At 40.5% G+C, this 14,429-nt stretch overlaps 1 protein-coding gene across 3 annotated transcripts in view; it reads right to left on the bottom strand.

Moving 5' to 3' along the window:
• Positions 1 to 14,429, bottom strand: part of CADM2 (cell adhesion molecule 2) — a 1,292,583-nt gene that overhangs the window by 83,293 nt on the left and 1,194,861 nt on the right. For 2 of the 3 annotated variants that reach the window (XM_083171927.1, XM_083171928.1), the window contains one exon: positions 13,385 to 13,498. The exons of the other annotated variant lie outside the window; for it this stretch is intronic. In XM_083171927.1, coding sequence (XP_083028053.1) covers positions 13,385 to 13,498 — 114 coding nt within the window. The remainder of the gene's footprint in view (positions 1 to 13,384; positions 13,499 to 14,429) is intronic. 3 annotated transcript variants of the gene reach the window in all.

The raw sequence follows: 14,429 nt of genomic DNA, 5'->3' as shown, positions 1-14,429 counted from the left end.
TCTGTATGTCTTCTTTAAATAAAGCTTCATTCAAGCCCCGCTGCTATTTCCGACAGGGGAAATAGCGACGGGCTCCTATTCAATGCTGTCTTGCCCAACAGCATTGAAGAGGCAGATCGACAGAATGGTAATTCTATACCATGAATTGATAATAAATGATGTCAAGTGGGATTGCTGCAAAAAGTAACAATTTATTTAATATACATCCTATAATAGCATTAACTTTAAAAACAGTTTAAAGGTATTGAGCAGTAGTGGTGTGAGCCTGAAAGAGATTGGAGGAGTCTTTCTGGTATGTAAGTCCTCTTTGGGGGCTTAATAAACGGTAAGCAGCTTTTTTACCTTGAAAAAGCTGACAGAGTTCAGTGAAACGCGTTGGTGGCACAGTGAGCAGTATTCTGGTGGCACAGTGAAAAGGCCCCTGATTGGAGCAACTGGTTCCTAAGACATCTACCTCAATTTGGCTACAAAAACTGGATTCCATTTTGGCACAGCAGAAATCTACAATACACCACGTTTTGGGAAGCCCCACAAGGTCCGTGATCATCCTCCAGCGGCCCCTTACCATCATTTGCACATCCGCATCATAGTGAGGACTCTGGACCCAATCTGGAAAAATCCCTTCAATTTGGTGAGATGAAAAAGCTGCTTACCCAGTTTATTAAGCCCCCAAAGAGGACTTACATACCAGGAAGACTCATCCAATCTCTTTCAGGCTCACACCACTACTGCTCAACAACTTTAAACTGTTTTTAAAGTTAATGCTTTTATGGTATGTATATTAAATAAATTGTTACTTTTTACAGGCAATCCCACTTGACATAATTTATTATCAATTCATGGTATAGAATTATCAGCGCTGCTTCACTGTATATATTGTGTTTTGTTCCCTTTAAGGTTTACTATAGACCTTATCCAAGCAGCAGCTTTCTGTGTAAAAGAAGCAACCCATACCAGCGCCTAGTTCCTTCATCTTCTTGATAAAAATTCCTTAGATTGACAGAATGGGCCTGACTTTAAAAGCTGTCGGGTCCGTTTTGTTGATAGCAGCCGTGAATTGACATGATCACGGGTGAATATCGACAATCCATGCCCATTTACGCGGACACGCGCCCTTTTCGTTATTTGCCAAGCGGGACATTGAATCCCATCTGGTGATATGCTGTTGAGCAAAACGAAAACGGGCCAGGGATACGGCTGTCGGGACAGATCAACAGTCGTGACTCACAATTGAATACCCCCCTTAATGATTAATAAAAATTACATACTGTACAATGTCAGGCCGAACCTGGCAAAGAAAAATCAGCAGCACTTTCGGCCGATGTGAGCCTAGAAGGCTTTAATGCATCGGCAAATCTAGGGCTCAACAATCACAGAGAGCGCCACAGCAGTAAGTGCCGGGGGCCCAACTCCGATTGCAAAACAGAGAGTTAATATATTAGCACATTTGTGAAATTATTTTTTATGATGCGCTAGTGCAGCAAATGCCCATGATGCTGCTTCATGCATCTCCCACATTCGCTCTGCATTTAAATCCTACTGCAAACGGCATTTCAAAAATACTTTGACATGTGACAATGCTGCCGTAGCACACATACAGTCTATTTATAACCACAAATATGAATCAGGCACAGAGTACAGTAAGAGGACTAGCACAAGAGTATAGGTAATAAGCGGACCGGACAGGCACCATTCATCAATATTTGTCATTCTGGAGCTTGTACAGTAGTGTCTGGTTCGGAGGGTGCATTTCCAGAGGTGTCCTGTCCAGTGGTACTGCTCTGACACCTGTCACCAGGGAGAGGAGAAGGGGGAGAATACATCCTCCCTGCATGGTCCGGGGGTGTAATAAAAACTGGAACGGTCCGGACCGCACGTCAGGCTGTAATCTCCCAATCCTCATGTCCCTTGTGAAAGCCATCACAGGCACACCCCCCCTTCCCCCGGACATCCCCGGACCGGACACTACAAGCTCCGGAATGTAGAATTTGATGTCTGATCCGGCGTTCCAGGGTCTTGTTCGGGTCCGGTTTATACTTAGTCCCCTAGCACAACAGCAAATAATACATCTCAGATATAAGCCAAAATTACTAGTATACTATATACTGAATATGTTATCCTGAAATGTTATACTGAATACTATATTCTGATCTGTTCGCTAGGCTGCGTATACTCGCAGCATAGCAAACAGGTCAGCACCGCCTGCCGCCCTGCCGAGCTAACAAGAACACATCCCCTCGTACAGGGCTGAAGTTGAGAGAAATCATTAGATGTCACCGACTATTGAATGATTTTTCTCCCCTTCAGAAATATGAGTCAGTGGACTTTTATTTTGGTCCATCTGCGTTTCCAGGGGAATGCCCAGCATTTCATGGGGACAGCTATAAAAGGCTGGGCGTTCTACTGCTGCCGGCCTCCTGTCCGCCCCCCGCCCAACCCCTCTGGAGCGATCCCGGGGTTTGCACATGAAGGGAAAGGGCCAAATGAATGACAAATTAAGATGAATTCAGCTGAGACTTTGTACTGTATTTAGCATTGCACAGTACAATACTAACTTAGTGTATTGAATTTATGATAAAGAAAACTCTTAGAACCTACTGTAGCTTATTCTTTGGATGTGCCTGAAAGTGCCAAAATAAGTTTTCTTAAATTACCTATAAAATGACTAAACCAAAATATTGTCTACTACCCATGTGTTCATGGCTGTAGATTTAAAAAATGAATAGAGTTATATTGTTTCAGTCCAGCTGTTCTATAATTAATTCAAATCACTGATTTATTTATGACACTGCAGATGACAGTTTGTGCGATATACTGTATAAGCTTCTAACACTTGGCTCACACACACTGCAGTATTGCAGAGCATGATATTTCTACTAATCGCACATACAGTGTACATGACCTGTTATGATTATATCACCATAAACCAATCATTTAATGTGTCTTCATGTGTCTTATATAAGGGAATAATACACCCTCTACTATAAAGGAAAAAAAAAAACCCATCAAGGCGTTCCATGACAGCCAATAGCCGTGATGGACAACCCAACATATTTAAAGGGACACATGACCACGGAGTTCAACTACATGCCAATCCTACCTGCCACTTCTTCTCAAAAAGACCCAACTGCCATCAAGACACCCACATGGCACAGAAGCACCTACTGTACACGCCATCAGTATACTACAAGCCCTCAGTTTTTGCATGTACAGCATGTACTGTAGTCCAAACAAACCTCACACAGCACCTTGCAGCTTTCCATACACATGGTAGGGAGGGACATTAAACATTGAGAATGCGGTCATTAGGTCAACAATACAAAAGGTCAACAGTCAAATGGTTGACCACTATTGGTATACAGTCAAAAGGTTGACACACGAAAAAGGTTGGCATGTAGTGGGTCAACATGGTCAAAAAGAGGTCACAAGAAAAAGGTTGACATGAGTTTTTTGTGATTTTATTTAAACTGACTTGCTCATACTTTATCCAAGTGGTCATAGAGTTAGATTATAAAGTGGCAAGCCTAAGTGGCGAGCGTAAGTGGGGGCGCGGTACCAAAAGTACTGATACTTTATTTTTCAAACACACACACTTACAGTATTACTGTAAAATAAAAACTTTGATGCTTAACCGAAAAAACTCTGGGTAATAACTGGAAGAAATAGATATTTGTATTTCAGTAAAAAAATAAATACACTTTACAAAAACCACAAACATCAAAATGATTTTCTAAATGGCAGTTAGGATTTTTAATTATTTACTTTTGCAATCAAAATGACATTTAAATTTGTCCTTCCGAGCCCAATATGATTTGTTGGATTATTTAAATTTTTGCATATGGTGAAGGAACACTGACCTGAGGCTATGCAACTAACTCCAAAAAAAGCCATGTTTTTTGGCCACCAAGTAATGGGGCAAGGAGCCATTTGGAAGCGTTATCAGAGTGCTGCTCTAGCGTGCATCACTCAGCCTAGTTGTAGGCTGACTTGTTTTGTTAGTACATTTGATTATTTTTAATGGCTTAAATAAAATCTGCCATACAAGCCTTTTATTTCTATCAAGTCTAAATTGTATTGAGTGAAATCATAGCAATATACTTTGACGGAATAGGCAGTAAATATTTATACACTACAGTATGTGCATGTTTCTTAATATTAGGAGAACGATAAAGTTTTACAAGAAAAAAAAAACCTTTTGGGCTGTATTTCAGTTTACCATTGTTATTTTATTTACAGAGCTGGATAAAAGTTTATCCCAGGGCTGTGGACAATGTATGACTGATCAATAGTGTTGACCACTCCGACACATGCATTCATTTTGACAGCTGTTGGTGTTGCTGCCCATATATCATCGCAGGGACAGCTCTGTCCCTGGCTGTGATGGCTTCTGGCTTTGGGCTTCATGTGAGATTTTGTGATAGTAGCAACGTCTCGCATATGCCCATTGGAGCTGGCCAGGGGGGAAGTGACACAGCACATCAGCAATAAGCTGATGGGTTGTGTACTGTAGCGCGGATCATTGGAGGGTGGAGTTTCAAGTCCCCTACTTCAGCAGATACAGCTCTGTAAAGAGGTGAAGCCGCAAGTATTATACCTGCAGGATACTTCCACCCCATTGTTTGCTCTGAGCGGGAAGGATGACAAATTTAAAGTCTTTTTTCTATTTCTTTTTTCGAACAGAAATAATAAAGGAGGATAAAGTCTTCGATGAAGAAGCTTAATTGCATAATAATAATGTTCTGGGTAGCTTCATTCACAAATAAATGTTTGTGCTATTTTGGATGGATGTCCCAACAACTGCTATATATATATATATATATATATATATATATATATATATATATATATATATATATATATATGTATAAATATATATATATATATATATATGGTTGCACAAGTGGATTGGAAATATCTTTTTTGTGCATAAAAGTGCCTGCAGGAGCCTTATTCATATTGTTCTATATATAGAGAGATTTAGGTTAGGGACAATTGAATAAGCTCTGAATATCTTAGCTTTCCATAGCTTGCTGCTTGGGATAGACTTCGCTGTATTCAGATGGCACTCGTCTGCTGTACCTTAAGGAGGAAACCCAACCAGAGAGGGATCTTCCCAATGCCAAATTTGACTTTGTTTCTTATTGTCGGGATAGGCTCTTATCAAAACCTATGGGTTGAAATGACTAAAGTTCTAAAAATGAAAACAAGTTGATGTTATCCATAGCAACCAATTAGATTCTGTTAATCATTTCTGATGTACCCTACAAACTGATAGACAGAATCTGATTGGCTGCAATAGGCAACATCTCCTCTTTTCATCTTTAGAAGCCTTAGTAAATTGACCCCAGGTCTCAGCGATTGCACATTGATAGGTGGCATAAAATAACACAGAATTCTACTCACTGCACAATCTGGTGATTAGGAATGTTAGTTAGTTAAGTGGGACCCTCAGGATGAACCATCTGTACAACCAAGAATATAGCAGATGTTGTGATATCCATGCAGAATCCCACAAATAAAGATGGTGATGTCAGACTACTTATTAGACGTTGTCCATTAGTCAAATAGCTCATTTCCAACTTAACTGCATTGATTTCTTTATTTTATTAGTGAATGACCCCTAGTGCAATACATTGATGAATTTAAAGATCATGATTTTCGTTTGGAAGCTCTTACTGAATAATCGCACTCTTATCTTTCAGAGTCCACATTTCCTCAATCTTGTTTCTGAACTTAGTTCCAGCAATGGAAAGAAGCCATCTATCTCATCATACTGGGCCAGGAACATGAAGGACCACCAGCTGGCTCACTTCTAAAGATGGTCTCTGTAGTCCTCGAGATAAGTAACTTTAAATTTGTGAAAAATATCCCCTAAATCAGGCTTGCCAATGAGATTTACTAAGCTGGCAGTACAGGATAATGAATTTTAGATGTTTCAAATGGACTTACAAGTATAAACGGAGCCATATCAGATTGTACTTTGCTGCTTAGCAAAATGAGAATATTTTCGGCAAGTTACATAATCATTTTTAAATTAATACTAAAATAAATGTATTTTCCTCCAAAACGCGTTCTCTTTAATGTTTCTTTTTCCACCGTCTTTCCGTCTCACTTAGAATTAGTTTTAAATGACTTCTCCTGGTCATAGATGACCTAATATTCATCAGATTATAATTTCCTTTTTGCTGCCTGTGTTGATTCCTATTATTTATCCTTGTCTCACGCTCGCATCTTTTTAACTAAAGCAGATTCGCCGTGCATGTTAATTTACAGATGGAACTATAACAATTATTTATATCGCACCTGATTTAATCATGATCCTGTGGAATTACAAATAAACTTTTGTTATTCACTGTTCCATTTTCTCCAATCACTGCCATGTTCTAGCGTTATGCCATTCAGCCTCCTTCTTTGTACACATACACCAGATTTCACAATTTGAGCTCAGCTTTAAAGGTGCCAATTTTTTGACCAATTTCATTAAACTTGGCCCTTCTGAACGATATTGGTCAAAATACAGTATCTTTCAGTGTGTACACTGAAATACAACGATGACCAATTTCCCTTGAACCCAGTGTCCTGGATGAAAGATGTTGATGAAAGACAAACGATCTAGCTACACTTTTTTTGCTTTTTTTTTAAAAGATATCCAAATTGAGCTGCATGCACAGTTGACAAACAACCTCGATGAACAATAGGCGTGTATGTGCATCATCATTCGTCATAAATAAATACTGAAAGATATTTTGACCAATATCGTTCAGAAGGGCCAAAATGAATGAAATTGGTCAAAAAACATGTGTGTATGCACCTTAAGTTGTCTTAACCGGTTACATAACTATGTGGTGCGATTGTGCAAAAATACAAGAAAACATGAATACAGGCTTCCCCAGCTACTGCTTGTGTATAAGTCAGCAAAAACTAGTGTTAGTGATACATTTTAAGGTGTTACTTTTGGTGAGGTCTCTAATGAATTATTTGGCACAGCAGTTACCACAATGCTGTGGGCATGGGTTTAATTCTGACCAGGCCCTATATGTGTGCAGTACCATTTCACTAGTGGAGCTGCCAGGGAGGTTAGCCAGGGGTCACCACACATGGGGAGAACTACATGGCTGTAACTAAGATGGTGCCAGCAGTTGGCATCCCTACTGCTCATCCCTTTAGTCTTGTCAGCAGAACATTGTTGGCACACTGAACAGACTGAGGTACTGTAAACAGCAAGCGACTGCTCTCCCAATTGGAGAGGAAACTCTTCCCAAAAGAACCAGAGGTTCCACACACATGAAGAAGATTACTGTGCCCTGCAGAGGTACAGTACTGTAGCCTAACTGTGTCTTAGAGGAGTCAGACTTGTTTCTTACCCTCTTCTAGTAGTGGAGTGATCACTACTGTACTTCTCTAAGTTGCACCCACCACCTATTGCCCCCCCCCCCCCCCTCTGTTCCCCATGTGAATGCACAGTATAGCAGTGTGCTTACACTGGAAGAGTGTGGGGGGGGGGGGATGATGGAATAATGTGATGAAAACATATTTTTATTTATGTTAATGCAGTAATAAATACAACAATGCAAAAGTTTAAGTATGTGCATTGATTTTGGAAAAAAATACTTGCTGTAATGATTGCATTTGTGGTGCTGGGCATGCTTATATTTAACATTTTAACCCCTTCAGTGATGTGTTGTTTTTTTTTTGGGGGGGGGGAGCAATCTACACTGGGTGAGTTTTTTATGGGGAGCGCTCCCTTAAAAAAAACCCCAACACTACAGTACCTCCCTGGGTCCGGGCAGCGCCGCTGAACTGTCAATCAGCCGGCACCAGGGACTTCAATAGAAAACCCCTGGGAGGAGGGAGGAGGATGAGGCGGAGGGGAGGGAGCCGGGCAGCGCCGAAGCTGCCTGAGTTCAGTGCCTGGTTCTAAACAGTGGCAATCCCGAGAATTTTCCAGGCTTGCCAGACTGGACACTGAGGCACAGCCCGGAAAATTCTCGGAATTGCTACTAAAGGGGTTAATAATATCGCTAGGATATTGTTACAATCCGGGTTATTAAGAACTCATATTTACTACTAAGATGCTTATTCAGGCTGGCTCTGCAGTCTGCCTTCAGAGGTAATTTGCGCTGTTCACAAGCAGAGCGCAGGGCGGCACTTAATCGGCACTCCTAGTGTGAATTCAGCTCTGTCCATGCTGCCAGAGTACTGCACACCTCTCTGCCAATAGTGCCTACTAGTCATAGCGCTACACAGCTCTCCTCTCCTCCACCATCATCACAGGCCTCAAGCCTGTCAGTACCACGCCAGGTTTCCCTCCAAGATCCAAATATGGGAGCAGCCATCTTGGATTCTGTCACATGATCCTCCACAGTGAATCCTTCACTACATGTTTGCCATCTGATTACTGCAGCCAATCACCTGGCACTGTTTACTATAAAGGGGGTCAGAAAACCACTACCAAATTGCCAGTGCAATGATGTCCTCAGCCTAGCTGCATACTGTGGTCTCAGCATTTGAGAATTTTGGTGCAAGTCTCTATCCTCTGCACCGCCTGGCTTCCTTCCTAGCAGATTCCTAGCTACTTCTGTTACAACTGATTCCAAGAACTTCACCACAGATTACTATTGATCACCATCGATTGCTATTGAACTCTATAAAGATACCATCTGCCTTTTTTACTTACCATTAAGTGTACTATCTGCATTACCGGTTACCATTGGAGATCCAATACTAATTCCAGCCACCATCGGTACCTGTTATCACCGATGTTCTACCAGTGTCTGATCCATAGGTACACCTTCCAGCTCCTGCTCAGCATGGTGTAAGTGATCAGTACTTTATCTACATCTAATGGTTCCTTATCATCATCAATTCCTATCATCAGTATGAGCCCATTCAAGCTTCTAGATGTGATACAGGGTTGCAACCTCCATCACCTCAGGTGCTCCCTCATCTCTGCTCTGCTTGCGAAATGCCTAGTAAGACTCATCATCGATGGTCCTCATCATACACATTCAAAACCTTATCTCCTTTGGTTTCAGTTGATTCCACTATCTCCTCCAGTTCTAGAAGATTCCTGTATCTTTCGGTTCCAGTTGATTCCATCAACTCCTTCAGTTCTAGTCAATTCAAAGTCTCAGCCCCGGTCATTGTGGATCATTACACTGTGTTTAAATGTTTTGAACTCCTGCTGTGGTCCTCTCTGCCCACTTCTGACTCTCCACCTCTTGGTTAAGCCTTCAGGCTCTGTACTCTCATACTCTCGGTGAGAGCCTACTAACTATGCAGAAAAACTCCATAAAGCCTGCACACTTCCACTTCTCTCCAGTCCCAGAGGCCCATGTCAGAACAGGTCAGACAAGTCCCTCAGGTGTGAAAGATATATCTAGGCATTTCAGTCAATAAAGCTTTTATCAAGAACATTCATAAATAACAACCATCATAACATATAGAAAATGCTCCATCTTCCAGGTGCCTCTCGCGTGTCCTGGCAGCCAATATGATGATGATGGCACAAGCATGTGGACAACGTGCAACATAGCGTCACCCACCCGGTCAAGTCGGCACCATGGGAACTCCTAAAGCTAACTATACATAGAGAGAACATTGCAGGGATCCTCAAACTATTTTGCTCTGGGACCCCATCAGACAATAAAAATAATTACAGGACCCCAGCAAGTTAGTGCAGAAGGTCATCACGTCACATGTGTAGTCAGCAGACCTCACATACATGGCAGCATTGTTGAGGCACAACATGATGGGAGGAGTCTAAAATAACAGACGATTCAATAGATTTTTCACACTCCTTGAATCACTGCCTGAGATTAGAAAAGTCATTAGCCTGATAGTCAGCAACATGGAGTCGCAACCCAATGCTGAGAAGATCAGGACCCACTTTGGGGTCAGTACCCACAGTTTGAGAACCGCTGGAATAATGCAAACTATAATATGAAGTATATACAAAAATAAGGAATAAATAAAACTTTCACGAAATACATAATTTTGTATATATTATATTAGTCGCATTGCATTGCGATTGACACATTTTGGCAAAAAAAGATGCCCAACACGAGCATAGTTGCAAAGGACTCGTCAGGCATCTTCCATTGTGTGGCAGACTGTGGCTACATATACATATGACGATACCCTTTTGCTTTATTTTAGCACAAGGTATAATTATAGCAAGATGGTTTAAAATTAGCTGAATCCGTTTTCCAATTACGGTATGCTCAAGACTTTATCGGACATTTAATCATTCATTTACACATTCACAGAATAGTATTGATCGTTCTTTGATCAGATGAGAAAGATGATAACGTTAATGTCAAACTTATTAGAGGTTCTTCATGACTTTAAAAGCATACATTGTATTCCCTAGTTCCCGAGTCTTACCATTGATATTTTTATTATATTATTGGAACTTTTTTTTGTAACCAACAAAATCTTATTGGAGAATGACAAACTTACATTATATAGGGTTCCACAATCGTACTTTGAACGCAGTAATATTGAGAGGCCATTTAATAAAACAGTTTATGATAGAGAGCCAGGAGTAGATGGACCGCTGGCTGATTCTGCTCTAGAAATAATCTCTTAGGCTCCTGAGATAAGTTACAATACTTGAAATTTTAAGCAAAAAAATCAGGCATGTCAATGGGATTTACTAAGATGACAGTACAGTGAATTGCTTTTCAGAAGTTCAAAATGGACTCATAAGTATAAAAGAGATCATATAAGATTTCACCTTGCTGCTTACTAAAATGAGAATATTCCAAGCAATGTACAGAAACACGTTTAAATGAATCGTTAGCTAAAACCTATTTTCTCCGAGACAGCTCCGCTTTAATGCTACCATTTCCAATGGCTTCCCACCTTAAGTAGTATTACTTTTAAAATAATTGCTCTCGACCATATGCCTATCACTCCTCATCAGAATTCTTTTTTCCATTTGCCACCTTCATTAAACCTAAAGGTAGTGTCAGACGAGAGCCATTTAGCTGGCGGAGAAATGCAGTTGATAACAGCTGTACATTTTTGAGCGTATGTGCCATGACCAACTCAGCAGAAATTTCTCAGCTTTTCTCAGCTCTGAACCTAATCTGAAAGGTTACACTTTAACTACTTAAGCCTGGCACGGTAGCTTGTGACACCCACAATAAGTGTGTATATTCATTTTTAATGGACTACTATTTACGGCCAGCAATTCCTGCGCTAGCCCCGGGTGATGCAAACAACGTGTTTGACAAGTGCTTTAAGCGTAAGAGCTCCCCCAGGTAAAGTGCACCAGCATTCCTAGAATTTATCATACTCCAAGAAGACATATTGGGTGGAATGTGGAAACGTCCTTTCTTGCCACATAAAAGCTTATAAGCCATGACAAGACCACAACAACATTTTCAAAGGATAATATAAAAATACCCTTTAATTCCACTTAAGCTGGGAACACACTATATGATGTGCAAATAATACAATGTCATCACTCATTTCAATTGAACTTCCAGACAAATGATATTGGCCTGCTTTCAGGTTTGATCGTATGCTAAGCTGCATACTACCTCCTTTCTGAATTTGCGATTGTTAAAACTGCAATGCGATTGCAGTTTGAGATGAACATCAGGACCATCGCAGGCTTCCATTGCAGGAGGGCCTAGCGAGGCCAAGTAAAATTGCATCGCAGATACAGCACTTGGTTTCGCCATGCCTGGGCAATGGGGATGACACGCCCGCATTTTCTTGAACGCCAGCTGCCTCTGCCCCATTCACCCCCTAGGACGCCTCTGCCTGTCAATCAGATCTCTGGTGTCCGTAACACTGGCCACACTACTTTACATATACTGTACAATGCTTTAAGGGAAACCAGAACTTTGGTTATAAACACATTATACTTGATAGACACCAGAACTGGGCCCCCTTTGTGTCCAGGCCCTGTAGATTCATTAGAAAATTCTATTGTTGTGTGACAGACATGAATCTTGATGTGCAACAGGCAGTCTGTCCAAAGGATTTGTGCTGAACCAGTAAATGTGTGATAAACTAGCACTACTGCGAGGTATATACCTACTTATCTTTACCCCACTGCCCCCACACTTTCACCATAAAGCATTATGTTGCTATTACAGGTGAAATGCGTCAGTATCCATGATCGGACTCATTGAGAACGTTCTAAGAAATATGCTAACAATTTTCAGAGTAGCTATTAAGCCATTAGCACACTCAGTTCATAGTTAGAGATGAGAGATGAACAGAAATTGAAAGCAGTAAAAAAAATTTAGGTCTAAGCAGCTTACATCGTCAACATCCTTACCAATTCATTAAACATTTGATGAGTCTGAGTTTCACTTTAATTAATTAGCCAACAAAAATATAAGATCTACAGCACCCAATCAACTTCTTGCTAGTACATGCTATTAAATCTTTTGGTTGATATGGGCACTTTTCTATTTGTATCAAGTATCGAGTTTCAAGTTTAATACTAATCCCCCTTAACAACTGTGGAAGGACACTATCATTAAAACTTCATATAGGGTGCACTTGTGTCTTAATTCTGTCGTTTGCCATTTTCACTAGGTTATGAAGTAAAACCATGTTTCACAGGTGGAGCCGGTGTTGTAATCACAAATTGCACGGACCCGGAGCTGACAAAAAGGGCAAACACACCCAACACCTCACGTCACTCCTCCGCTATGTAGGTGGAGTGCCATAGACCTGCAGGAACGATTCGCAGGAAAGGCTTGTTTTTAAAAAGTCTTCTCTGTGCATATTGTTGTGCAGTCTAGAACAGCTCTCTATCAGTGATAGCAGCCAGAGGCAGAAGCGGAACTACCATTGGTGTAGCAGCTGCAGTACATTGCAGACCCTAAAGACAAAGGAGCCCAGTCCTGCTTTTGTCACACTGTTTTTCCCTGTCACACTCTGCCTCCTCCTGCCTCTCCCTGTCACCTTCTGCCTCTCCCAGTCACCCACTGCCGTGTTGCAAATTGTGAACTTGGGTTGGGGTGGAGGAGGGGGGTTTTTGCACCTAGGCTCACTACCTACAAGTTCCGCCACTGGCCAGAGGTGCCACACCCCCTTTTTTTTCTGGCCCCAGTCCTGGCAGATCCCCCCTCCTGCCCTGATGGTTGCCCCGGTGTATAGCTAAATTGTCCAAGTTTGTTGTGCAAGGCTCTTGTAGACACAGCACAGATAAGTCATCATCATTAATTTAATTTTAAACCTACTTAGAGAACTCTAAAGCATTGTTCACATGGTAGTGTCCCTTTGAGGATGGCTACAAATAATATAGCTTACATTTAAATTAGAACTTCAAATCGAGTAGCCACCTCTTCTCTCATCTCTACATCTGGAATTTCTAGCAACCCAAGGCACAAGGTGTATGGTAGAACGAACATACCTTTGATGCTGGAGGCGGATGAGGCTGAGCGGGTTGTAATGGTAACAGAGGTTGTGACTGTTGCAGTGGTGTAAAGGGGGATGATTGAGGTTGTAAATAAAGTTTTGGGGATATCTGGTCAATGGGAAAACATAAAAAGAGACATGAAACATAAAGACAAAATCATATCATACAAAAAAAAAATCATAACAATGGTTAACTTGGGTAATGCAGACACACGTTAACAAACATGCTTAAAGCAAAGTGACTCAGACACTTGGTCGATTTTATTTTTTATATTAAATCACTCTCTTTTGTACATTTAACATTTTAGATGTTTAATCTCCAAAAGTGTAAAAATCGTTGGCGCATTTAAATTACTGGGTACTGTACAGAATACAAGTCGCAGCAATGGAGAGTGAGTTTAATTGACAAGAACCAAGCCTTCATCCGTGCCATTTACAATGGATTGTACTGCGGAGATCAAATGTGGATAAAACAACATGCTGGGTAGAAGTGGGAGACAAACAAGAAAAAAACATGCTAAAAAGATGGAAATTATACATAAAATGAATGTTTCACCTGCAATGCATTCCTCAGGTTTATATCAGTGGAAGATAAAGAAGCAGATTTTTATACAGTACATTATGCTGCCAGCTCCAGCCTGGCCTACAGAGTAGTGAGGAGCGAGGTGGTGTGGGGGGCTGGAGTATCTAATATTAACAATCATATATCCGATCTGACAAATAATACATGACATCACTCAATTCTGTATTCTTATATTACATTTGCAAATCATTTTGAACAAGTAAATATTTTAACAATGCAAAATTTGTAGTCTCATTAATTAATTCAATATGACAGTTTCTGATGCCAAGTAATACTACTACTACTACTACTACTACTACTACTACTACTACTACTACTACTAATAATAATAATAATAATAATAATAATAACAACAACCATAATAATAAAATTCATAATAATAAATAAATAATAATAAAATAATGAATTGTAGTAATATAATAATAATAATAATAGTAATTATTAACCCCTTCCCGAC

This window comes from Crinia signifera, chromosome 2, assembly GCF_055691185.1.
Source record: "Crinia signifera chromosome 2, ASM5569118v1, whole genome shotgun sequence".
Classification (NCBI taxonomy): Eukaryota; Metazoa; Chordata; class Amphibia; order Anura; family Myobatrachidae; genus Crinia; species Crinia signifera.
Note: the sequence above shows the minus strand (reverse complement) of the source record. Positions and strands in the feature narration are given on the sequence as shown.